Below are 26585 nucleotides of genomic sequence, written 5' to 3' on the forward strand. Positions count from 1 at the left end.
TCTCCCTCCTCTCACTTCCTTTCTGAAATCAATAAAAATATATATTTTTTTAAAAAAAAGAAAATCAACTCCCCTTGCCCTTGTATTCATGGGATGGAACATGCGCCCGGCAAGGAACCTTCTACAGGGACAGTACCTGGGCAGGTAACACGCCATTCCCCTCACTCTGCCATCTCGCTAAAAGGCGAGGAAAGCAACGGGAGGAAAAGCGAGCAGAGTGGAGACCCTGCTGCGGGCACAGCCGACGAAGCCGCCCCACAGCTACCCACTCCAGCTCCGGACAGAGCAGCCTCCTGAAGGCCCCAGCGACGGAGCCAAGCCGGCGGGTGATGCTGGAGGAAGCACGCGGCAGGAAGCGAGTTTCCCGCGTTTGATGGCTTCTGGCTTGAGGGCGGGCTGCACGCAGTCAGCAGGCACAGACAGGGAAACCTCCCACAGAACACGGTCACGGGACAGACGCGGGGACCGACGGACTAGCGCCCGGAGCCCAGGACCAAACCCGTGCATCCATGGCCCATCGGTTTTGCCAAAGGGGCACGGAACACTCAAGAGGGAAAGACTAGCCCTGACCGGTTTGGCTCAGTGGATAGAGCATCAGCCTGCGGACTCAGGGGTCCCAGGTTCGAGTCTGGTCAAGGGCATGTACCTTGGCTGCGGGCACATCCCCAGTGGGGGGTGTGCAGGAGGCAGCTGATCGATGTTTCTCTCTCATGGATGTTTCTAGCTCTCTAGCCCTCTCCCTTCCTCTCTGTAAAAAATCAATAAAATATATATATTTTTTTTAAAAAAAAAAAAAGGGAAAGGCTGTGTCTCCAGCCAATGGTGCTGGGCTGACGGGATGTGCACGCAGAAGAAGGAGGCGGAGCCCCTCCACCACACCGTACACAAGAACCAACACCAAACGGACCAGTGACCTACGTCTCAGAGCTAAACCGTAACATTCTTAAAAAAAAAAAAAGCATAGGGTTAACTCTCCATGACCTTGGACTTAGCAGTGGATTCTTGGATAAGACAACAAAAGAAAAATGGTCAAGTTGGCCCTAACCTAACTTCAGTCTCAGCCTCTCTCAGGAGGGGAATTTTAAACCCATCAGTCTGGAATTCCTCGTCAGCCCTAGAGAAGCGATCTGCCCGATAAGACCCCCTGCTTTCCTCTCCCTCCGCCGCCCCCCCCCCCGCCCCCCCCCCCCGCCCCATCCTGGAGGAAAGGTGACCTGGCCAGAAAGAATCCATTCTTTCGACTTCCTTGTCCTGCCCCATTTCTGCCTGTAAAAGCCTCCGTTCTGTTCACCAAAGAACCCTTCTGTTTACTCCATGGGCTACTGCCTGACTTATGAATCACTCAATAAAGCCAATTAGAGCCTGCATTTACTTGGTCCAGCTTTTGGTAACACTGGTGAGAATATAAAATGGTCCAGTAACTGTGGGAAGCAGTCAGTTCCTTAAAAAGTTAAGCGTAGAATTACCATAGGACCTAGCAATTCCACTCCTACTCCACAGAGCTGGAATCCACGTGCCCACAGGTTCATAGCAGCACTATTCACAACAGCCCAAAAGTGGGGAAAATGCAAATGTCCATCAACAAATGAATGGATAAAAAAATTATTTTTACGTAGGGTGGAATATTTTTCAGACATAAAGAGGAATGAAGTACTGATACATGCCACAACATGTTTGAACCTCAAAAACATTCTGCCCAGTGAAAGAAGCCAGACACAAAAGGTCACAGATTGTATGACCCCATTTATATGAAATATCCCAGGATAATGAAATGCCGGTTGGTGGTTGACAGGAGCTGGAAGGAGGGAAAATGGGGAGCAACTGCTTATGGGTATGGGGTTTTGTTTGGGGGTGATGAAAATGTCGATGTACTACATGCCACTAAAATGTTCACTTTTAATGATTAATTTTATGTCTTATGAACTTCATATAAAAAATAAAATCCAATAGAAAACCCACAGTCTTTCTTGCTCAAAGAACGACAGGATATAGGACAACCAGAGCCAATGGAAAGTGAGGGGTGAATCTTGGAAAGGAGAGAGCCACAGCGGGGATACCCAATTTCTGTATATAGACTCTGCCCAAATCTCTGGCCGACCTTTAACCACACATGCTCAGAGCAGACTGCGAGTAACCCAGCTGAGGGTAAAAGAACTGAACCGAGATTTGAGCTTCTGCCCCAAGGGAGTTTGTAGTTTAAATCAAAACTAAGTTAACTTCCACTAAAACAACAATAAAATCAACACTCTTCGAAGAAATAGGACAGAATCCAGTCCTCCAGAAGATAACCACCACAATGCTCAGGACACATTCCAAAATTACTCCACATGCCAAGCCCCAGAAAAACATGACCCATTAGGAAGATAAAAGACAATGAATGGAGACCCAGAAATGATTAGAAGTTGCAACCAGCTGGCACTGATTTTAAAGTAGCTCTTATAACCATACTCAATGAGATAAATGACAGCATGCTTATAATGAATGAAAAGATAGTAAAACCTTAGAGAGCTAAACAATATATATTAATATATAAAACCACATGGAAATTTTAGTATTGAAAAATAAAATATAACAACTTTTAAAATTCATTGGATGGGTTTCACAGCAGAGTACAGACAATAGAAGGAGAAATCGTATATGTGAAGATATACCTATAGAAACGATTCAACCTGAAGAACAGAGAGGGGAAAAAAAAAAAAGATTGGAAAAAAAGTGAACAGAGCCTCAGGGACCTGTATCAACACATCTAACAAACGTGTTGGAGAAGTCCCCGAAGGAGAGGAAAGAGAGAACGGGGCTGAGAAAAACACTTGAAGAAATAATGGCTTGACATTTCCCCCAATTTGGTGAAAGACATTGATGTACAGATTCTAAAGGGTCAGTGAACCCGAAGCAGGATAAACACAAATGCCTGGAGAACAGCAGAGCCAAACTTCGGACCAAAGAAAAAGGAATGGGGACAAAGGATTTGTGTCCCATTCTCAGCTGCCCCTGCTCTCTGTGTCCCAGCAATGGAACAATGACGCCGGGCACAGCCCTGGAGATCAAGCCTCGTGTCCTCGTCCTATGCCGCACAGGGAAATTGGATCCAAATCCCCAAACTTTGGAAGGCTTTCCCCCGTCTCCTTCCTGCTCAGCCGTGGGCTGTAAGGACGTCCGTCGCTGTTGAACAGAGAGGTCAGCTCTAGGAGGAAAATAGCCTTTTATCCAACGGGGTTGCCAGAAAGTCAGCAACACATTGGAAAGGGGACCCAGGACCATCCCTGATGCCCCGAGGTCCATATTGAGGCTGATTCCTCGAGCCAGACGGCTGAGGTCTCTACTCCCTCTGGGAGTCCCTCTTGACCTGCAACACCACCTTTGGATTATAGAAATCGGGGCTGTTTTTATGGCTGGGACAAGTCTTCTCGGGTCAGGGAGGGAGGTCACCGTTCTCAATCTTTTCCCTCCTCTTCCCTGAGTGGAGTGAGGCAGGGAGCGCGGTCACGGGTGCTGAGAGACAAACCTTCCCATCGCATCGCCTGGGGTGAAGGGACTTGCAAGGACACGTGGACAAGGTAAGGTGCAATGACCCTTTCTCCCAAGCGTCACCCCCTCCTCCCATGGGACAGGGGCCCCAGAAGGACCACGGGGGGGTGGGGGCAGCTTCTTCAGGGGATCTTCCAGATCCAGGGTGGCCCAAGAGCAATGATGTACGGGCACCACCCTGGCAGGGTTGGGGCTGGTTCTGGTTTTCAGCATTCCAGGACCTGAACTCCAGTCGCAGCTTGGAAGTCAAGGGCACTGACCACTTGATTTCTTCCTTATTATCCCCAGGAGAGGTAGCAGGGACCCAACCCTCTACCTCTTCCGTCCAGCACTTGACTAATGGTCCCCCCATCAGGCCTTTGCCCTGGCCGTGCCCTCTGCCAGGACTTTTCCTGACCTTGCATCTCCACTTTCAACTACCCAGCACCTTTACATTCCCAGTTCAGATGTCCCATCTTCCCCAAATCCTTCCTGATCTTCCCAGGGGAACGGCATCTCTTCCCCCACCTTTAATGGGGGGGTGGAGGGGGGTGGAGAGAGAGAGAGAGCGAGAGAGAGAGAGAGAGAGAGAGAGAGAGAGAGAGAGATCAATGATGAGAGAGAAGCATTGACTGGCTGCCTCCTACACGCCCCACACCGGGGATCGAGCCCGCAATGCCTTAACCTGGTTCATAGGTCGATGCTCAACCACTGAGTCATGCGGATTGGGATTGCTTCCTATTTCATTTACTTAACAAGTAAATGATTTAGTTGTTAACAGATCATGATAAAATATGATTTACTGAACAAACACCTACGTAGCACTAACTATATGCCAGGAGCTCTTCTAAGACCTTTACAAATAAGAACTTGTTTAATCTTCACAACAGCCTCACGAAGCAAGCAGTACCGTCCCCAGTTTACAGGTAGGGAACTGAGACTCGGGAGGTTAGGGTGCTCAGCCACAGCCACAGAGGCCGTCTGGCCCCAGGATCCTGGCTCCTATCTACGCGCTCAGTTCTCCATGGCTCTGCCGAGTGCTGGAGGCCCCATCACTTGGTTCGAGTGAAGGTACAGGGATCCCAGAACTCTGCCCAGGTCCCTAAGCAGTGGTGGGTGGTGGCAGGGGCGGGCAGGGAGAGAGTCACAGATCTAGCCTAATGTGGTGGGACTGACCCCACTACAAAGTCAACTCCACGGCACCCCACCTCCACCAGGACCCCGACTCACTCTGCTACCCCCAACCTGCCTGTGAGTCTGTGGGCTGCTCCGCCTTCCCGGTGTTTAGTGGTTCCATGCGGTGGAGAGAATTGCCCTTAAATAATCAATCTGTTCCCCCAAAAGCTCCCCTGTACTTGTCCCTGGAGAATTTTCAGTTTTGTTTACTTAACAGGCGATTCCCTTTCATGTTCTCCTTCCCATATCAAAGACGGCACCGACAGACCATGAACAAAGCAGGGCCTCCTCCCCTTCCTCCTCCCCCTCCCCCTCTCCCTCCCCCTCCCCCTCTTCTGGTTGCTTTTCCAGGAGGACTGGGTGGGTCAGTTCCCAGCCCCTTGCTCCCTCCCAGTCCGCTCTGCTGGGGCAGGAATAGGGGCAGGACTGCCCTCTGAGCAGAGGGAACTGGAACCAGAAGAGACCTGTTTTAGACACAATTTCAGGAGCGCCTCTGCCCTCTCAGATTTTATCTCAGGAAAACCACAGCAGCCAATAAGCTCCGGTGCTTCCCAAACCTTACGGTGCCTATACATCACCTGGGGATCTTAAAACACAGATGCTGACCCATCAGCTCTGGGGCGAGGCCTGAGATTCTGCGTTTGTAGCCAATTCCCAGTGATGCTGATGTTGGGGGCGGGGGCGGGGGAGGGGGGTGGTCCAAAGCACGGATGCAGCCAAAAGCTTGAATTAGCCTGGTTGAACCTGGGGAAGACACAACCCTCATAACAGTATCCAGTACTTAGTGAGCACCTACTATGTGCCAGAGGCCCCGCGCCACTGCAGACGGTGGTAGGAGACTCCACCCACTGTGGCAGAAGGATGTTCCTGATCTCCCTCAGTGTCAGCCAGTCCACAGAGAGGAGGGAACGGGAGGATTAACGTTTTCTGAGCAATATGGATTGCTGCCCCATTTTACAGATGGGGTCACCGAGGCTGGGAGCGCTTGAGGATCCGGCCGAGGTCCTGCCGCTAAACAGGCAGCCGGGCCAGGATTCTGGCTGCGGTGTGCTCGGGCTGTGAAGACCGGCTTTTGTTCACAGCTGCTCACGGGATAAGGAGATAGAGGCAGCGCATACCAGACAGGACCAGACAAGCAGGCACCCGAGTCACGGGGCTGAATTCCAGATCCCTCAGCCCCATTGTCCTGCCCGCGATGATCGAGACGATTTGGACAAAATCGGCGGGCTCCCTGGAAAAGCTGCCAACCTCGCTCACCCTGACTCGCCTCGTCTTACCCCGCGGCCTGAGACCAGACAGCCCCTTGCCTTTCAGCCCGGGGAGAGGTCGTGGGGGCCCCGGGGAGACAGAAGCAGGAACAGAGGACCCTGGAGGCCGAGGCCAGGAGAGGGGGCGGGAATCCCTGGAGGGGCTCACCAGTGGGCAGCACCGGCCGCCTGGGCAAGTGGCCTGAGCAGTCCCAGGGACCCTGTGCTTAGAAGAGCCCACCCACCCTCAGGTTAATACTCTGCCGCCACCACCTTAGAATTCTTCTTTTGTGTGTTTTTTAATGTATTTTTATTGATTTCGGAGAGGAAAAGAAAGGGAGAGATAGAAACATCAACGATGAGAGAAAATCATTGGTTAGCTGCCTCCTGCACGCCCCACACTGGGGGTCGAGCCCGCAATGCAGGCATGTGCCCTGACGGGGAATTAAACCCTAACTTCCTGGTTCCTAGGTCAACGCTCAACCACTGAGCTATGCCGGCTGGGCCACCTTGGAATTCTTCATGTTTTGTTAACGAGAGGCCCGCCTTTTCATTCTGCACCGGGCCCTGCAAATGATGTCAGTGGTCCAGCCAGTGGTTAGAGATGGTGCCGGGCCGTTCCTGTGCGGTAACCGGGCAGTGCTGAGCCAGGCAGAGCTGTGACTGACGGGCAGGCCAGTGCAAGCCCGCACCTCCCTGCAGCCCGAGCCCAGGACTGGAATGCGAATGGAAACTGCGGGGAGGGGAGGCCGAGCAAGGACCTTCGGAGGTGCCTTGTCCTCCTGGGCTTGTGGTGACAGACTCACAGCGGGTTTGCCAGGGCTGGGGAGCGGACCCGAGGGGCCAGCTGTCTTCAGGGCCTTGGCCTCTCCAAGGAAACCACCACCCAACACCATCCAAACCCCGAGGGCTGGGCAGATGCAGGGCGCTCAGCTGTGCCAGCCGGTCCCAGGGTCCCCGTGTAATTGGAGCCGAGCCCCGGGCTTGGCTTCTGGAATTGGCCAAAGAAGGAGAGGAGAGCCCAGTGCAGTTGGTTCAGAAGCCCTGGCCTGGCTGGGAGTCCCAGCTCCGAGGGGAGGAAGCCAAGCCAAGCATTCATTCCTCGGGGGGCCACTGTCCCTGGAGGACAGGTGCTGGCATCAGGCAGGGCCAAGGAAGGAATGCGGGGCCTGGGGCAGGATAGAGACTTCACCAGGCCCAGTGCATTCCGGGAGGACATACGAGGGAGGGGAGAGTGTTCTGGAGCCTTGGGGAGAACCCAGGGGGTCTCAGCCCCAGGGGCCCGGTTCATGGTGGGTCCCCCAGGGTTTCAGGATTCAGCATCCAGTCTACCTTAAGGGGTGGCCTCGTAAGCCTACAGCCCTCTCCCCATCTGGGCCTTGCTGGGGCCCGCATGAGCATCTTAAATTTTTTGAGCCAACTCTATTGGCTGATCTGTGGTCAAGACGATGGGGATATTCCCAGAGACCCCACCTCTAGGAATATATCCTAAGAAACCTGAAACACCAATCAGAACGAATGTATGCACCTCTATGTTTATCGCAGCACAATTCACAATAGCTAAGATCCGGAAACAGCCCGTGTCCATCAGGGGATGAGTGGATAAAAAAGCTGTGGCACATTTATCCCGTGGAATACCATGCAGCTGTAAAAAAGAAGGATCTCTTACCCTTTGAGACAGCACGGAGGGACCTGGAGAGGATCATGCTAAGTGAAGTCAGCCACTCAGACAAAGACAAGCATCACATGATCTCACTCATATGTGGAATCTAATGAACAAAATAAACCGATGAACAGAGAGGACCCGGAGACATGGAAGCACAGAACACAGTACAGAATCTCAGAGGGAAGGTGGGGGTGGGGCCTGGGGGGGGGGGAGATAGTCAACCAAAGACCTTGTATATGCATATATGCATAACCCATGGACATAGACAATAGGGTGGTGAAGGCCTGGGGGGGGGGGGCAGGGAGGCTGGGAGGGGTTAATGGGGGGAAAAGGGGACATGTGTAATACTTTCAACAATAATAAAAGAAAAAGATGGTCCTATCCAAACTCCCGGGGCTGCTGTGGGGGTTAAACGTGCTAATGCACTCGGGGCCCTCAGAAGGGAGCCCGGGAGGGTTCACATTATATAAATAGCGGCCATTACCCAGGCTCGGGGATTCCGAGTGCATTTCACAGCTCCAGAGCCAGAACGCACCTCATTGCCGGTGAAATAGCAGCCTCTTTTCCTTTCGTAGGGGCACCTACAGTAATGGCATGTCTTACAATGGAGCCCGGGCTCAGTGGAATAGGGATGATGAAGATGGTGATAGTACCCATCAGTCTGCATCCCTTTCAGCGACAGCTCCTTAGCTGTGAGTTGAGTTCTGGGGTGCTCTTGAGCGCCCTGATCCGTGTGGAAACAGGCATGGAGACCCCAGGGTGCTGGAGAGGGCAGGAGCCTGGGGCCCCCAGGGGGCTGGTCACTGAGTCACGGGCAGAGGCTGTGACAGGCTGGCAGAGGCCTGGGGAGATGGGTCAGGGCCACGGGCAGGGGGTGGACAGGGCTCCTGACTCCCACGGCAACGTCCACGTGCGGGGTTCCGTGTGCGGTCTGCTCTCTAACATCCCGTCAGGCAATCCTCCCAGCAGCCCCAGGAGCGTGAGGGAGTTTTGTTTGTTTTAAGTCCACGCTTAGCAAGAGAGGAAACGGAGACTCAGAAAAGCTGAGGGACTTGGCCAAGGTCATGCAGCCTATCAGCAGCAGAGCAAGGCCGGGTTCTGGGCGGCTGTGGAAACTGGGCCGCGCTATTTTGCTCCTCGGCAGTTCAGAGGGAAGCGGAGGGCGGAGCAGGCTCGTGGGTGGGACCCCGGCTTCCAGCACAGTCCGGTGGTTGGGAATTCGGCCTCCCACCGAGTTCACCATCTACAAGCTACGGGACTGTCGGTAAGTGGCTCCCTCTCTCTGGGCCTCCGTTTCCAAATCCATACAATGGGGGCATGTGGAGAGGACCTACAACCCATGTACAGCATTTAGAACAACGTCTGGCTTGTGGCAAAGGCTCCCTCCCTCCTGAGAAACCGCGGTCCTGCCAGGGGCCAGCTTTGCAGCTAAGGTGAGAGCCGGAATGCCAGCATCTGCATGCGGCGGAGCCTGCGGAGGGGCAGGAAGTCCCCAGCTCCCAAGCTCTGTGGCTTGGGGCACCTCCCTTGGTCCCCTTGCACCCCCACCCCCCGCCGTCCTCCTTTATAAAACGAGGGGCCCTTTGTAATCTGACCTCAGTAGTTGTCTGAGTTCCCCTATAGTTTTAGGTCATCTACTGCCTCCTAGGGAGGCTCCAGGATCTAGGGCCAGAGGAGGGGTACAGGGAAGAGGGCCCCAAACCCCAAACACATGTGCTCATCACACAGGTGAGCAGACCGGAGCCTCTGTGCTTGCGTGTGCTGCTCGCCACCGGGCGCTGGCCGATGCCCAGCAGAGCACGTGTCCCTGAGTGTTCGCATCCCGAGGGAGGGGCCACATCGCAGCAAGCCACTCGAGAAGGTGGCTAAGCACAGTCTGACCAGAGTGGTTCGCGGCCACTGAGGTGCGAGTCTGCCGCCCATGACTGCTGCTGGCAACGGAGAGGGCGAAAACCGTCCTCCCAGAGGTGCTCGTCTGTGTACCAGGTCGAGAAAGAGAGATGGATGGGATCCAGGTTGGGAGAGAAGTTACAGCGCCTGCACTCGGAGATAACCTGATCATGCGCGTAGGAAATCCGATGAAGTCGACAAAAAAGTTACCAGAACTAATCACCGAGCCGGGCCGAGTCCAGGGTGCGAGACCAACGTGTCAAAATCAACTATTTCTGAGTCGTGGCGACGAACCACCGGGAGTCGCAATAAAAAAAATAACATTTACAATTGCATCAAAAACATGAAATATTTAGGCCTAAATCTGACAGGCGATGTTACAGGAACCTGTACTTTGAAACCCACAACGCGTTGCTAAGCGAAACCAAAGAACTAAAGAACGGGCCGGGAAGACTCAATGCCGTCATAACCAATGCAATCCCAACCAGAAATCCCAGCAGGAGTTTTTGGAAAAAAAAAAAAAAAAAGCGATTCTAAAATTCATGCCGAACTGTAAACTGATTCTGAAGACAGATAAACTGATTCTTACACCGACCTGGAAATGTACAGGCCCAGCACAGCCCAAGCAACGCCGAGAAAGAAGTCAGAGAGCTATCACTGTGCGGTTTCAAGTCTTCCCGGAAAGCAACGGTAACCAAGGCAATGTGCCACCGCTGTAAAGACAGACAGACAGACAAATGAAGCCGCTGAGAGTGTCCAGAAATAGACCCACACGTATACGGACAACTGATTTCCAAGACAGGTGCAGAGGTAATTCAGCGGTGAACGGACGATTTTCTTAAAAACGAAGCTGGAACAATTGGACATCCATTTACAAAGAGAAGAGGAAAGAGAAGAAAAAAGCCGGGAAGGGCGAGGAAGGACACAGGAAGCTTTGGGTGGCAATGGATATGTCATCCTGATTCTGGTGATAATTTCAGGTATTACGCACAGATAATTTCAGGTATGCCACAACAAAACCAAAGCCCCTAGTGTTCCCCAAGGAAGTTAGGGCTCCACCATCCTAAGTGACCCCAGCTTCAAGGTCACCTTCTCTGGGAAGTCTCCTCCGACAGCTTCTCAGGTCACCCCTTCGGACCCCCATCACTGGTTCCCACCGTCTCTTAGCTTCTTTTACACTGTCCTGTCAATATGCTTTTACTAGAGGCCAGGTGCACGAATTCGTGCATGGGTGAGGTCCAGCCGGCCCCGCCCCCTGGTCGAACTCCCGGTCGAGGGGACAATTTGCATGTTAGCCTTTTATTATATAGGATTGATTTTTAGAGACAGAGGAAGGGAGAGGGGTAGAGAATAGAACATCAGTGAGGAACATCATCGATTAGCTGCTTCCTGCATGGCCCCTACTAGGGATCCAGCCCGCAACCCAGGCATGTGCCCTGACCAGGAATTGAACTGTCGACCTCTTGGTTCCTGGGTCGATGCTCAACCGCTGAGCCACACCGGCCAGGCTCAATGTCATTTCTCACAAGCAAGCAGAATCCCAGCCCAGAGGCCTCCTTCTTGGGCGATGAGGGGCCGGAATGAAGTTACCACTGGCTGAAGCAGCTTTTGCTAGGAGCTCCAAAGTCACCCTACTGTGTGGATGGATAACAAAGGCCACAAATGTGCCCCCGGGGCCCCAGCTGCAAACGCACCCCTCAATCATTCAGCCTTCCTCCACTCCCCAGGAGGCCAATCCCTGGGACCAGGATGGGGCCACTCCCCGCCCCCCCATCCGCATCTCGGAGGCACGTCTCTGCTTCTTGCACGCTTAGCTTGGCTCAGGATCTAGGGCCCCTTGAGCTCTTCCCCAGCCGTGGCGCAAGACAAGCTGGAGTTCAAGGCCTGGTCCCCGCACCCTGGGCTGGACATTCCAAGTTCCTGGACAGACAATACGTCCTAACATTGCTGGCGAGGTGGCGCGAGGTGCTGGCAGGGGCTGCAGACAATGAGCCTGTGTCTCTCCCCACGCCTCCCTCAGGCGGCTCAACACCAGGGCCCCGAGAGGCAGCTGAGCCATCAAAAGCACAGCAGCCCACCCGACCGGTCCACATCTCTGCCCAAGGCCCAGGCTGCCCCGGGTCACGTATCACAGCCTCCCTCCCCACTGCGGCCAAACAATGGTCCTTTTTCCTAGAGGTTTCCAGCACCTTCTAGGTTCTCCATCCACCAAGGCCTTAGGACAGGGCTATGCGCCAACACCTCTCTTCTTCTCCTGACACCCAGACTTCTGTCCTCCTGGGGCAGGGAGAAGGGGCCCTGGACAGGTCTCTCCAGCCACCGGGGGCCAGAGCCGGGAGCGGCCGCCCTCGCCGGAGCTGACTTCTCTTCATTAGTGCAATCACATCAGCACTGACAGCCGCGTGTTTATCACCGTCCTGACAACAACTGTCTTTCATCCGGTGATGCACAGCCGGATAATGAGCTGGGGGCACAGCTACCTCGAACTCCCCTCCGCCCTCCTCCGCAGCTCCGGCCCCCGATGGGCTGCCCGCCAGCTCCCCTCCCCGCCTACACTCACTCTGCCTGGGCTGGGAGAAGGGGCTCCAACGGGGGAGGTCAAGGGCCACTTGGCTGAGCGGCCGGAGCTGGGCAAAGCCCCCGTGCAGGCTGCCCACGGGGAGGAGTCTTCAAGGTTGGCTGAGCAGGGAGGCGTGAGTGCCGGGCACAGTCAGCAGCATTCCCTCCAACCAAGTGCCGAGTCCTTGAGTCAGGCAGCGAGAGGCGTGAACAGTGCTGGCGAAGGCTGCCGCCGATGGGGCCTGGGAGGGCATGGAGTCGGCTTCTGGAAGCTCAAGAGCCTCAAGAGGCATCGGGAGGGGCGAAACCGATGACCTGGAACATGTGGCTAGTGCTGCATGGGCCGGGCACGGAGCTCCGAGCTGCTGGGGCTGCTGCAGGGAAGCAAAGGCCCTGCTTGGCCAGAGGATGGCCTTCCGGTCACCTGGGCTCTCCTGGAAGGCACCCATGTGCTCATGCAAAAGGCCCCTTGCAGGGGACATAGTTATCACGGGGCCAGACACCTCCTACCAGGAGAGTCTTCAGGCCTCACTCAGGGCCCTGCCCCCAACTCCTTCAATCACGATACAATGGTGTGGTCCAGGGACAAGTTCCCTGATGGTACTGAGCAGACTGGCTGAGCGAAGACAGGACCCAGAAAATGCCAACCACCCCAGCAGCAGGGTCCCCTAGGGAGGGGCAGACAGCCTCACCAGCACACCCTCACCCTTGAAGGCACTGCCATAGACCAGTCAAGGTGGATGGCTATGGTGGCCTGGGGTCAATTATGTTGGAGACACAACTGCTTTAAGGGGTAGGTATGTGTACAAAAGGTTATAGAAAATCCTAAGTACAAATGCTTGAAATTATCCTATATAATAAAAGGCTAATATGCAAATCGACCGAACAGGGGAACAACCGGTCGCATGACATGCACTGACCACCAGGGGGCAGACGCTCAACACAGGAGCAGCCCCCTGGTGGTCAGTGCGCTCCCACAGGGGGAGCGCTGCTCAGCCAGAAGCCCTGAGCTGGGCTCAGGGCTGGTGAGTGCAACAGTGGTGGTGGGAGTCCCACCCGCCTTCACTGCAGCACTAAGGATGTCTGAATGATGGCTTAGGCCCATGAGGAGGCCTAAGTTGTCAGTTGGACATCCCCTGAGGGCTCCCAGACTGCAAGAGGGTGCAGGCCAGGCTGAAAGACCCCCTCCCCGCCCCCCCCCCGCCTCCCTCCCCCCCGTGAGTGCACAAATTTTGTGTACTGGGCCTCTAGTATATATATATATATATATATATATATATATATATATATATGTTTGTGTGTGTAAAGTATCTTAGACTCTTACATGTGATGTGACTCAAGAGATCATCTCATTCAAGTCTTTCAAAAGTGAGTTTTGACATATATCCCTGGAGGTCCAGGAAGCCATGGGGCACAAATACCACATCTTCTTGCAGCACTAATTGGCTTTAAAATATCCTCTGTGTGGCCCTGGCGGGTGTGGCTCAGTTCGTTAGGCGTTGTCCTGTGCACCGAAAGGTTGCCGGTTCAGTCCTCAGTCAGGGCACATGCCCGGGTTGTGGGCTCGATCCCCAGTTGGGGATGTGCAGGAGGCAGCAGATGGATGTTTCAATCTATGTTTCACTCTCACATTGATGTTTCTCTCCCCTCCTCTCTAAAAATCAATACAAATGTTAAAAATAACATATCTTTTGTGTGTTAAAATAGATTTCAGGTAGACTAAAGGACGGAATGCAAAATTTCATGTATTTAAAAATTAAAATATTAAAAAGGAAAAGGTCGTGTGGGTAGCGGACAGCTTCAGGGTGTGTGGCCAGATCCCCCAGGACACCTGTCTACTTCCTCCATCACTGAAGTCCATCAGGAAGAGCTTGGAAATGCTATAATTATGCCTCACATTTCCTGGTGAAGACACGGGGGGCGGGGGGGGGGGGGGAGGGGCAAAGGGGCCCAAGGAGAATCGGTCTTGGTCTCGATGAGTCCCACACAGCGTCACAAGCCTGTTACCTTCTCTCCGACGTCACTACTATTCCTGCAGGACCCTTCTTTAAAGGGTGAAGTTCGTTAATTGGGAACAATAATTTATGTCTAATACCTCCATCCCTGTTGATGAAGGGTTATTATCTAAACTCGAGGAGTTTCTAATTAAAGAAATCCGTCACACAGACATTCCAAGATAATTCAGCACCAACAAGGCCAAAGTGCCAAATGAGATGTGCAGACCATCGGCACCCTGAGCGCTCCAGGCACCCGGGAGGAAGTGCTGCAGCCCTGGTCCTTGGGGGGGGGGGCGGGGGCGGGGGGGGTGGGAGACAGGAGGGAAGGGTGCCGATGGCTAAGGCAGTGGGAGTGGAGGGGGGACTGCAGCCTTGCACAGGGCCCGGGGGTCCGGGGGTGCAGGGCTTGGTGCGGATACCACAGCAGTCGGGGAGCAAGCAGGTGAAGCCGGCCAGTAGAGGGCTGACATGAGAGGTCTCCGCATTCAGACTTGGTGGGACAGCAGATGGGGCCCCAAGAGAGGGCTCTGAGGGCCCTTAGACAGAGAGAGGCCCTCACGCTGCACCCCGGGCCACCCAAGCTGGGGAGAAGCCTGTGGTCACACGAGACAGTTCCCAAGTCCCAGGGCAGCTCGGTGGCGAGCCCTTCATTTCAGAAGGTGGGCGTCTTGATGGAAAGCAACAGCCTCAGAGCAGCTGACCTGCGCTCACTCCCTCTGACATGGAAAGTGACCTCGGCAAGTGGCTTAATCTTTCCGAACTTCGCTGCTAATGAGGTTAATAATGCTCATGCTTGCTGGCCCGGCTGCTTCATAGGTGGGGGTGCAGGGAGAAGGAGATGTCTGTGAGAGGTACCCACAGACATGTGAGCTTTGATGACAGGACCCAGCAGAAACATTCCCCCTAAGGCCGTCCGAGCTGGTAACAGCTTCCCATGTGGGTGCTCTGTGGCATAGTTGCATGTTAAGCTAGAGGCAGAGACCATCGCAGCCAAACAAATAAATCAATCCTGAAGAGTGGAAGTGTGGGTGCAGGTCTAGGAGAGAGAAAGGGAGCAGAGGCGTCTGCAGCCAGGGCACGGGTCAAACTGCAAAGCTGGCCTTGCTTCCAGGCCCCGAGAGGACAATGCTGACCGTGACAAACACTCACCCCGTGCTCACTGTACAGGGAATGCCGTCCTAACTGCTTAGCATAGCTTACTAAACCCCGTCACAACCCAGTGAGGTAAGGGCCACTGTTATCCCCATTTCACAGATGAAGAAACCGAGACACAGGTCGGCTCAAGGTCACCCACACGGTAAATGGCAAGCAGGACTGGAACCCGGGGAGTCGTCCCTGTTTCAGGCTCCTCGGAGGCCTGAGCCGACCCCCGCCCCCCCCCCCCCCCCCGCCCCGGGCCCTCTGCGGGCACATTCTGGATTGGCTCTCTCAGTCCGAAGCAGGTGCATCACTGACTCAGACTCACTCATGCCCACCGCTTGAGGCCATATGTCTGACCGTCACTCAGACTCTGAGCAGGACAGCTGCCTCCCTCATTTGCACATCTGCCCGTCCACAGAGGTGCCCTGAGCAGGGGGAGGGTCCAGGTTCTGGCTCCAACAGGCCCTTGAGAGTCACCTGTGTCCACCCCAGAAGCCGAGTCCCCTAAATAGGCCAAGTGATGGCAAATAATATTTCCTCCCCTTAGGATTATCACCTCATCAAATTCTCATCACCGCTCTGGGTCACTGAGGGCTTCCTCTATGGCATCAGACTCTTAGCGCCTTTCCATCCTGTCCCAGTCAGTCTAGAAGACGTGTGTGGTTCAGACACTAGCAAGTCAGCCACGAATGCCCAGGTGACTGTAAGGAAACTCCCAAACATCTCTAGGTCACCCCGACCCCGGGGAGGGCACAGGGAAAGGAGAGGAGCAGAGGGAAGAGGGGTTCCAGTCCTGACCTCTTGAACTCTGCCAACCTAAGGCCCAGTGAGGACACCAACCAGGGGGAGGCAAGAGCCAGGAGGATCTGGAATTCCGGGTTCTTTTCAAACTCTACTGCCTCCCCTGCACCAGCCCGGCTGTCCCAGCGTCCCTCCCGGGGAAGACACCAGTGAAGGATGCGTGGAGGCCGAGGGCATCCTGGACCAGCGGAAGGATGACAGGTGTTGGGGCCATGGAGCCCTGGGTTCACATCCAACCGTTTGACGCTCTGGCTGAGGGGTCTTGGGTGGTTAATCACGCTGAGCCTCATGTTGGAGTGCGGGGAGGGAGGGGGTGTGGATGATGGCACCCCCATACCTTGTGGCCAACACATTATAAACACTTCTCATTAAGAGTATTTAAAAGGGGATTGGGATAATCTTAAAGTAAAAAAAAAAAAATGATAATAATACCCAACTCTTAGAAGGTAGATACACTTATTTTTAACTGTTTCCTCATCTTATGGATGGAAAACAGCCTCGGCTCAGGGAGGCTCAGTGGTGGAAGCAGGATTCAAGCCGGAACCCAGACGGGGAGCCACCTGGCACCCCAAGCACCTAAAGGAGCCGGCCTCGCAGGACGCCCAGGCCCGAGGGGCTTCGTGGCCCAGACTCCTGGCTTGGGGAGTGATGGGCCGAGTGGGGCAGCCCTCCCCTGCCCCTCCCCCAGGCCTGTCCCTGCCCAGCACCACTCAGGGCACTGCCTTCCCCCAGCGGGGGTGGATGACAAGGAGCAACCAGGATGTCTGGGCAACGCGGCTTGTTTTCCTCTCCACTGGAGGCCGTGGGGCGCTGCCTGCAGTCACTGCTGGCCCCTTTGTTGCTATTGGCATCCCAAGGCCCCACATTATGATGACTAATTCCCACCGCTTTAGGCCGCTGTGGCAACGTGCTGGGGGGTGGGGGGGAGGGCAGGGTGGAAATCCCACAGGCAGCACCCTAACACCCAATATCGATTCCACCTCAGTCTCCTGACTCCCCCAGGTCCTGGGAGTCAGAGGGATGGGGAGGGAGGTTCCTACCCATCAGAGGGCTCCTCCGACTGCAGCCACATCCTGGGGTGACCCGCCCCAGGGAGGGCAATTTCCTCAGCGGCACAGAGTACAGCCGTCTAACAGCCAGTTTGTCTCATCAGGTAGTGAGGCCCCCGTCACCAGGGGCATCCAAGCAGACAGCAGACGGTGGACTGCTTGTGCCACGCTGGTGGGCAGAGGATGGCACTGGGGGACGTTTCATGTTTCTTTCGAGTCAGACGCACGGATTCACGTTCGTCCTGAGGACGGAGAAGGCTCATTCTCCTGCACCGGTTAGCTCACCGCCCGACTGCATCCTGCGGTCCAAAGTCAAACGCACACCAATCCCGTTTAACACGTCGTTTTAAAGTCGGCCGTTCAGGCCCTGTTTAAACAGAGGACTGCTGTAAAGGACTTGGCCCCCTTCCCAGCCTCCCTTCCCTGATGGAACAAGGTTCCTGGCCCCGCTCTAGCCTTCCAGGAGAGGACATAGGGGAGAGGCGGTCGATAAATATTTGCCGAGCAAATGCATGAAAGAGAGGGTTTCTGAGGCAGGTGTCAGGCTGCCAGCGTGCCTCGGGCTCTGGGTGGGGGTCCTGAGTCTGGTTAGCCCGGGCAGGGGAGGTGCGCAGCCAACAGCAGCTCCAAACTGGGTCGCTCATCTAACCACAGCCAGCATGTGCCAGAATCCCCCCAGCTGCAGCCAAGGGCGCACAGGGCGAGGGAGGGAGGGGTGCGGGGTGGAGAGCCACCTCTCCGGTCCTGGAGGAAGGGGACATGGGGAACAGGGACACCCCTGGCCCACCCTTGTGTGGGGCTTTTGACACAAACCAGCTGGGCCCCAGGCAAGCATGACACTCGGCCTCGTGGTAATTAGCAAGAGGCCCTGATCAATAAGTTATTTTTTGCTGTCAGTAATTAATAATTACAGCCTCGCCACACCATGTAATTAAACTTTCATCCTGCTCCCTCGCGGGCTGTTTGGCTTTCATTGTCATTAGCTCCCCGCACTAAACTTGCTCCCTTTGGAGCCTCCAGAGCTGGGGCTTCCCGACCCTCCACCCAGGGTCCCCCCTGCCGGGCTCGCTCAGCTCACACTCCCTCCCGGCCCTCGCCCAGGCACTGTTCTCCTGAAAGAACCTTCGAGCCCAGCTGGCTGGGCGGCTACCGCCCTCTTTCCAGCCCCCTCAGGATGCCCACCGGCAGGCACCAAGCTTCGAAGGCCATGAACGCTCCTGTGGGCACCTGTTAGAATCCAGGTGAGATGCCCAGGCTCCCCCTGCCACCTCCCCTCGGAGCACCTGGGAGTGGAGCCCAGGACTGGACGGCCACGTGAGACCCAGCGAGGCAGCCACTGACGCAAGTCAAGGAAGGGCCTCGAGGGAGAAAAAGGCATCCGAGGCCTAGCTGGGGGTGGCCGGACCCCCACCCCGTGGACCTGGGCTCAGAGTGTCAAAACACTGATGATAACAACACCGACGACGACCCTTCCGTAAGCACCGTCTGTGTGTCAGCCACAACCTCAAACCCTCAGATGGTCTCTGCTCTTTCCACCACGTCAGTCACTGGGGCTGGGAAGTACGTGTGAATGGTGTGACATCCGCTTGGAGGGAAAATGGTCAAGCGGTGGCTTCGGGATAAGGAGGTGATGTCACCCGGGTCCGGCACCTGAGAAACACGAGGCGGGGGCGAGCGAAGGTCTGGCAGTGACCCAGGTGAGGTCGGGCCCAGCGAGGACCACTGTTTGGCCCCTCAGTCTGTGTCATGATTGGAGAATGCGGCTCACGGGCTCAGAGTGACACACAGTCTGTGGCCTCAGCCACCCTGAGGGTTAAGGACACGGCACGACTCACACTTACGGAGAAACTCCACGCTCTAACCCCAAAGCAGATAAGAAAGCCCCCGCACCCCCCCCCCCCCCAGTCCTTGGCTTGCCCCTGCCCCTACCGCCCCCCACTCAAAGGCAACATTGCCCCCAAACCTGGGCTGGGACCAAGTTCCCACAATCCCCTGCTTGGTTTGCTGCCGGGATACAAAAGGATGGAGAGTACTCATGGGGGCAGGAAACCTCTCTCAGACCAGAGAGCACAAATGGAGCAGCAGGGGACCTGGGCGGCAGCTCTCCAACAGGCAGCAAACAAGAGGAGCCGGGAGGGAGTGAATCAATCAAAGAGACCTTCACTGCTCTGACCGGCGAGCCCTCCCCAAGGAGGCACAGCGCGGGAAGGCAGCGCGGGAGGCGGCCGGGCCTTCAGCAGGACGCTGGAATCGTGACCTCAGGTGGGGGGGGGGGGGGGCGGGGGAGGAGTCTACGGGCCTGGGACTGGACGGGACCAGAACAAGGGGGCCACCGGGCCAGGGACATCATGCCATTGCTGGAGTCTGTGCAGTGATGAAGTTAAAGTGTCCAGGCAGAAGCTGACACGCCCCTCTGAGCCCTTCCTGGCTTTTGGCCGGGAACCCCACTGGCATCTCAGAGCAGATCTGGGAGGTGCCCCCTCCTCTTCCAGCCGCCTCACAGCCCTCCCGGGACCCCACGAACCCACCCCGGCTGCGCATGGTCCTGGTCCCAGGGCCAGAGGGGCTTGGAACCCTTGCCCTGACTCTGCCCGCCCCCCCCATCTCCCCGCAGCCTCGGCCAAGTCACTTAATGGCCCTGGACTCAGTTTTCCCATCTGTTAAATGGCCCCCAGAACACGCCGACCTCTGGGGACCTGCTTGCCGGAAGATTTTATGAAGATCATAAAAATAATCATAACTTTTATTACCTTACATTTACAGGGCCCGTTAACAACATTTCTAAGTGCTTTAACGTAAATTACCTTGTAAAACCCTCCCCTCAATCCCGTGAGAGCTGATTACTTTCATCTCTTTGATCTTGGCTCTCTGGCTGGGTTGACTCTGGGTGCCCTGGGGTTCCCCCCACCCCCCACCCCTGCTCAGCAACCCCAGAGGTAGGTGGGGCCCCTTTCGAGGTCGCAGCACTGGCAGGTGAGCAGCCTTGGAGGGGAGGGAGGGGCAGGCGCCCTCAAGCCCGGAGATGGGAAAACCAAGCCCCGAGCCCCAGCGCTCAGTCCAGGCTTGTCTCCCTCCGCCCCCAGCAGGCGCCGCTCGGACACCGCTGGCACCACTGTCTGGGTCTGGGAACCCCAGAAGCAAAGAAGCCCGATGCAGCCCCCTCTTCTGGGACCTGCCGGCGGGAGGACATTTGGGCATCCGCCCTCTTGAGGGGGGCGGTGCGGGTCACACCTCCTCATCCTAATACTCCCACCCCAAACCCACCAGCCCTTCTCCACCGAGGCTGCTCCAGGTCAGAGCAGCAGCAGCGGCTGCAGAGACGATTGAGCAGCCAGTGGAGCTGAAGGCAAAGGCAGGAGCCCTGTGCCTGGCGGGGGTGGGGGGTGGGCAGGGGGCCTCAGACACCCCCTGGGCACCTTCCCCTTGTGGGTCGGGGTTGCACCAGGACCTGGGCTCCCAGCCCGAACCGAAGCGCCCCCAGCCCCAGCCCCAGCAGCCGGACAGGCAGCCAGGCGCGGGCTCCATACGTGGCCAGGCCCGTCCATCTCCCGCCCCGGGCTGCCACCCGGCACCCAGCACCCGCCTTGGGCTCCTTCCCGCCGCCTTCCCAGTCCACTCCCTGGCCCGGGGCGGCCAGCGCCCGCCAGGCAGGGTCTTGCCCTCCGCTGACACCGAGCAGGGAACCGGGAGCCCGGCCAGAGGATCTGGGTAGAGCCGGGCGCTGAGCCCCGCGCGGAATGGCGCGCCCCTCCCTCGTTGGCCCAATGGGGTACCCATAGCGGGCGTGGGGAGTAACGGGCCCACCCCAACTCATCTAAGGTTCTTCTCAGCCTTCCCGGCTACCTCCCAGCACCGACCGTACCTTCCCTCATTCCGAAGCCACAAGTCTCAGAAACACGCCCCCCCCCTACCCCCCTACCCCCCCGGAGAGCCCCAAACCTCGAGGAGGGGGGCCCGAAACTCCCTTGAGAGAGCTCTGCCCGGGTTATGCCGGTGTCCAGGAGGCCGCCGCGAGGCCAGCAGGCTCCCGCCCCTTCCTCGTACCCCTCCCCATCCCCGCGTGGGGGTGGCCCTCCTACCTTGCGCTCTGGCCTGGGGGATCCCGTGCAGGGCCAGCAGAGTCCAGATCAGCAGCCCCCACATGGTGTGGGGGGTGGGGTCCTCCGCGCCGTTATAATCCTGGGGGTCCGGTACCCTGCCGTCGTCCCGGGGGACAGTCTTGGTGGCTGTGGCCCGGGGCGGTCTATGCCCGGGAGGGGCAGCCCTGGGGACCCCAAAGCTTCCCAGTCCTCTTCTGTCCAAGTTCGATCCTCGCGGCGCGCCCGGAAGGCGACGGACGAGCAGAGAGAAAGAGAAAAGCCGCGCTCTCGGACTCGGGGCGCCTTCCTCCCCGAGAACCCCAACTCCGACTTCGCCTCCCCGGCAGGGAGGCCTCCGCGACGCTGCCGGGTCGCTGGCCGGGCTCCGCAATGAAAGGACAACTTCAGGAAACTTCCTCCCGTGGCCACGTTGCCCGCCCCCCGCCCGCTCCCCGCCCCCTGGTTGGGTCGTCCAGGCGGACGCAGTCACCGCAGCTCCCGGCGCTGGGCCCCGGGGGCCGGTCTGGAGCCGAGCGCGGCGGCAGGCGTGGCCGCGGGGGTTCTTTCAGGGCCGCGGGGTTCGGGGGGCGCGGTGTGCATCGCGGTCCGAATCTGCCCGGAGCTGAAGTTTTCTTCTCTCCAACTTTGCAGGCGGCATCTGCCGGGGCCGAGCCACCCCGGCCGGCTCCGCTGCCCCGGCGCCCAATCCGGGGACGCTCGGTGCCCCCCGGGGGCGCTGGGCCCGCGCGCGCCCTCGGCCCGGCACCCGGGCGGCGGGCAAACTTTGCGGGTCCCGCGGCCCGGCGCGCAGCCCCCCGCGCCCCCGTCCGCGCCGGCAGCGGGGCGGCGGGGACGTCTGCTGGGCTCGGTGGCCCGGGCGGGAGCCGCCGGCGCCCGGGCACGGAGCCTCGGGCCGCCGGGAGGACGGAGACCGGCGCCTCTGCCCTCCGCCGCGCCCTGGCCGGGGCTCTCGGCGAGACGCGCGGAGAACACGGCGGGCAGCCCTGGCTCCGGGGGCGCGGCGCCTCCTCTGCCGCCCGGCGCTCGCCCACCGCCCCGGCTTGGGGAGCAGCGGCCACGGCGCCCGCCCCAGCGCCTCGGCCGCCCCGCCGCCTCCCGCCTCGGCAGCCGCCGCCGCTCGCCGCGCCCGCCGCCTCCGTTTCCCGGGCTCGGGGTCCGGAGAACGGCTCCTGCCTGCGCCGAGCCGGAGCTGCCGGAGCCGCCGGAGCCGCCGGAGCCGCCGGAGCCGCGGGGGCAGCGTGAGCCGGGGACGAGCGCGGCGGAGGCGGAGGCGGCGACGCGAAGAGGAGGGCCGAGCGCTACCCTGTGGCCGCGACTGGAGAGCAGCCGGCGCGCGGGGAGGAGGGGCGGCGGCCCCGAGCCAGGCCCGGGAGCGAGCCCCGCGAACACATTTCGTCTGCGCGGCCGCGGGCGCCCGGCGCCTCCGGGCCCCGCCGGGGGGCAGCACTGCCAACCTCTTACCAGAAGGAGGACGGGTGCGCACGGAGCCCCTCGGCTCTCCGTCCACCCCCACCCTCCTGCACGCCTCTCGGAAAGGCCTCTTCTGGTCCCCACTCCCTCCCTCGCGTAGCCAAGAACCCCAGCACCCTTTTCCGACGGAGTGTCAGAGGTGGAGAGTCTGTGGGGAAGAGAGGGTTCCCCAACTGGTGGATTCGAGTTTCTTCTTCCCGGGTCAGGCTTTCAAAAGTCTGGGACCGCTCAGGGCAGAGAGCTAGACAAAAGGGAGGCTGGGGACTTACAGATGGCCGAGGAGTGAAGTCGGTGCCAAGAGCTATGCATTCTTTGTCTCTTCTGAGCGCTGTTTGCGAAGGGTAGAAGGGAAACTGGGGAGGCAGCCACCGGGGAGCCTGGGAGTTTCCTGCCTTGTGCCCCAGAGGGATGAGCGGCCGGCACCCCCAGGGCAAGGAGCCCAGCTCTGGGTTGCAGGACCCCGTTAAACTTTGCTGGGCACCAGACTGCTTCCCTTCCCTGAATCCCTTCATATATATATAATATTGTATGAATGTTGGCATAAAGACAAATATATTAATATTACATGCTGAAATATTTTCTTCAACTAAAACTTCATTTATGTCTTCTGATTTTAAAAGAAATTAAATATTTTCACGGGCTCTCTGCTGGCTGAGTCACTGGGAGGAGTGGGCCCTGCCCGCTTGGGAAGCAAAGAGCCGCTGAGACTGGCTGCCTTTTGCCACAGCCCTGCCTCCTCGCTCCCCCCCCCCCCCCCCCCCCGCGGCCCTCTCCACCCCAGAGGGTACCCCGTCTGATCGCCGCGGAATGGACACGGCCTCCGAAAACATTTCATTACTTTTATATTCTCATCTCGCCTGCCTCGGAAAAACAACTGTGGGCATTTTCTGAAAATGGCCGAGAAGCTAGCCTGCCTTCCCGGCGGTTCTTCAATCACCTCATTCAAACAACGTTTTGCGATTTTCCCCCTGAGACAACCTGTGCTCCATCCCAGGCCGAGCCCTTCTGGCTGGCTGACGGGTAATGAAAGGGCTTTCCTGGGGGTAGCTGGCCTCGGTGTGGCCAGCCCTCCGGCCTCTGGATGGCTACACACCATTGCCAGGTGCTTAGGGATGCCCAGCTATGACCTCAACCCGCCCCCCCCCCCCAGGTGCTCTAACCGCCCCCCTGAGAGCTCAGGTCCTCCCAGACCATGCAGAGCAGCTGTGGTCCACAGGGTGCTGTTTCACTCTTTGCTCACAGAGGGGGCCTGAGAGCCTGTTTCCCGGGAAGCTCTCCTCCTCCTCAGCCAGCAGAGCAGCAGGAAGGCTGAGTGTCTGGCCTCAGAGGGTGGGAGCCACATCACAGGACTGCAGGGAAGCTCGGCGGGTTCCATCCTCCCCCTGTCCGATCCCAGACCTCCAGGGGCCAGGAGTCTGAGCAGAGTGCTCCTGGGGCTCCAAACGGCGTTTTTCTCTCTTGAGAGGTTGAGACACGGTTGCACAACCAGGTGTAGGCCCGGCACCTTCTTCTGGGAGTTTAATCCCCAAAGGCCGGGCCAGGGCCCCAACCAGGGGCTTGGGGGGAGGGAGGAGGTAGCCTTTTGTGCTGGAAGTTGCCAGGGGTGCCAGCATGTTAGCAGAGCAGACAGCGCCGCCACCTGCAACTCCGAAGGCAGATCTGTCTGCATCCCTGTGGGTTGGAGAAGAGGGCGCCTGGGTCCTCTCTGGGCTCAGCCTGGATGTGCACACGCTGAGGAAGGGAACTCGCTGGTGTTGCTCCTTATCCGAGTTTCACTGGCCCAGGAGGCGGCTGGGCAGGGAGCCTGGCACTGGGGGAGAGGGGCTCCTTCCTGGCAAAGTTACTCACAGACACCATGACCTCATCCCTGCCACCAGCGGCTTAATTAGAGGCTGCGGACGGTGCAGTTAGCATGGGTGCCACATCGGGGGCGGCTGCGCGGCTTTCCCAGGCTCCGCTCTGCCTCCCTGTTGCCATCCTGCCCCTTCTGCTTTGAGTCTGTGCCTACAGCCCCAGTGGGAAGCTGAGGACCGGGTCCGTGTCTCTCCCTCATTTCTATCCCATTTCCCTTTACCCCCTGAGCCGGCACTTTGTAGAAGGCTCTTCATCCTAGAGATGCTCTGTCCATACATTTCACCCTGAAAATTCTAGGTTGGGGTGTGTGTAGCGGGGAGGGGTTTGGGGGAGGGAAGGGGTGTGCAGTGGCAGAGAGTCACACGACTCATTTCAAAAAAGAAGGTAAGGCCTGAGTCAGCCTGCTTCCCCTCCCCCTTCTCCTTTTCCAGGCAGACGACGTGGGTTCAAAATCCCTCCTCTTAGAAAACCCTTCCCTGAACTTCAACAGGACCCTTTTCCCGCCTCATCCTGCACACGGAGTCCCTGAGAGAGCAAGGCTGCAGGGCTTTGCCGGGGTGTTCAGAGCAGGAGGTGCATCACACCACGTGCCAGGCAAGAGCAAGAAGACAAAACCCAGGACAGGGATCTCGTGCACACAGGACGCTGGACAGATGTGCACAGACTCTTAGGTCCCTCCACCCCTCAGGGAGTGGGAGTAAATGTCACAGAAGGTGCTGCTCCTCCTTACCTCGCGGTCCTGGCAGCATACCCGTCCTCTGCCCCGTTTCACACACAGAAACTAAACGGTACGCCGGGCAGAGGCGGCTCCTCAATGTGATTATTGTGTATCTTTTTCTACTTTTCATCTCACATGTAACAGCAGCTTGAACAGAGCGTCCCACCTCAGGGCCAGGCACAAGAGTCCCCAGCAGGGACCAGGCAGGCGGCAGTGGCAAAGACACGTGTGTCCACTCCCTGTGCCCATCCTGTCCCCATGCCCTCGTCCCCTGTCCCCTGCTTCCCAACTTGTGCCAGCAGCTGCCCTCAGCCCAGAGGCCCACTCCCCGGTTCCTTTGCTGAGGATCAGGAGGCAGAAAGTGTGATCGTCAAGAAGAAGGGGAAAGGATTGGATGTGACTCCATCTACAAGGAAAATGAAAGAGAGGCTAGAAAAAGAGGCAGGCCCAGCTGGTGTGGCTCAGTGGTTGAGCATTGACCTAAGAACCAGGAGGTCACGGCACAGGGCACATTCCCGGTCAGGGCACATACCTGGGTTGCGGGCTCTATACCCAGTGTGGGGCGTGCAGGAAGCAGCTGATCAATGGTTCTCATCATTGATGTTTCTCTCTCCCCCTCTCCCTTCCTCTCTGAAATCAATAATATATATATATATATATGGATTGAAGTGGCCTTTAAACGATGGGGTTTTAAGGAAAAATGCTCCCCACACCCTGCCCAGCAACTCATTCCTCCCAGGCTGCTCTCGGGGTTCCCAAAGGGAGTGGGGCTTGGCAAGGACCCTCCCCCGCTGAGCAGGGACTTTCAGCAGGGCCATCTCTGCTCCCCTGAAGGGAACGCAGACACCTAATTGCCTTGAAACAAGGCTCCCAGTAAATGATTAATGGCATTCTTCTTTCATTTTGTTCTGTTTTAAAGATGGAAAAAGGGGAGCTGTAGACTAGATAGAAGTGGTTTATTAATCTCCATTGGAAAATAGAGAGGCCCCAGGTCCCTGGCCAGTCGGCTCAGCCTGCCATAACAAAATACCACAGAAATTTATTCTCACCGTTCCGGAGGCTGGGAAGTCCCAGATGGAGGTGTTGGCCTTTTCAGCTCTTGGGGAAGGCTCTCCCCCTTGCTATGTCTTCATAAGGCAGAGAAAGTGGGAGAGCTCTGGTCTCTCTTCTTCTTCTTAAAAAGGGCACTAATCTCATCATGGGGCCCCACCCTTATGACCTCATCTAAACCCAATTACCTCTCAAAGACCCCGTCTCCAAATATTGTCTTATTGGAATGGAGGTAGGGAAGGTTAGGGCTTAATATACACATTTTGGAAGGACATAGTTTAGCTCACAGCAGTCCCCTAATCCAGGTTCCACCCCATCCTCAATTACTATGATAATTTACTTTCACTCCCTGAGCGGGGGC

General features: G+C 57.3%; 1 protein-coding gene across 1 annotated transcript in view; it reads right to left on the minus strand.

The window, feature by feature from the left end:
• SDK2 (sidekick cell adhesion molecule 2) overlaps positions 1–21337 on the minus strand; it is a 205433-nt gene extending 184096 nt beyond the window's left edge. Inside the window, exon 1 of the mRNA XM_081110258.1 lies at positions 21112–21337. Coding sequence (XP_080966384.1) covers positions 21112–21175 — 64 coding nt within the window. The 5' untranslated portion in view covers positions 21176–21337. The remainder of the gene's footprint in view (positions 1–21111) is intronic.
• Positions 21338–26585: the final 5248 nt, after the last annotated feature.

The sequence above is a fragment of the Myotis nattereri genome, assembly GCF_964212035.1.
Source record: "Myotis nattereri genome assembly, chromosome: 16".
NCBI lineage: Eukaryota > Metazoa > Chordata > Mammalia > Chiroptera > Vespertilionidae > Myotis > Myotis nattereri.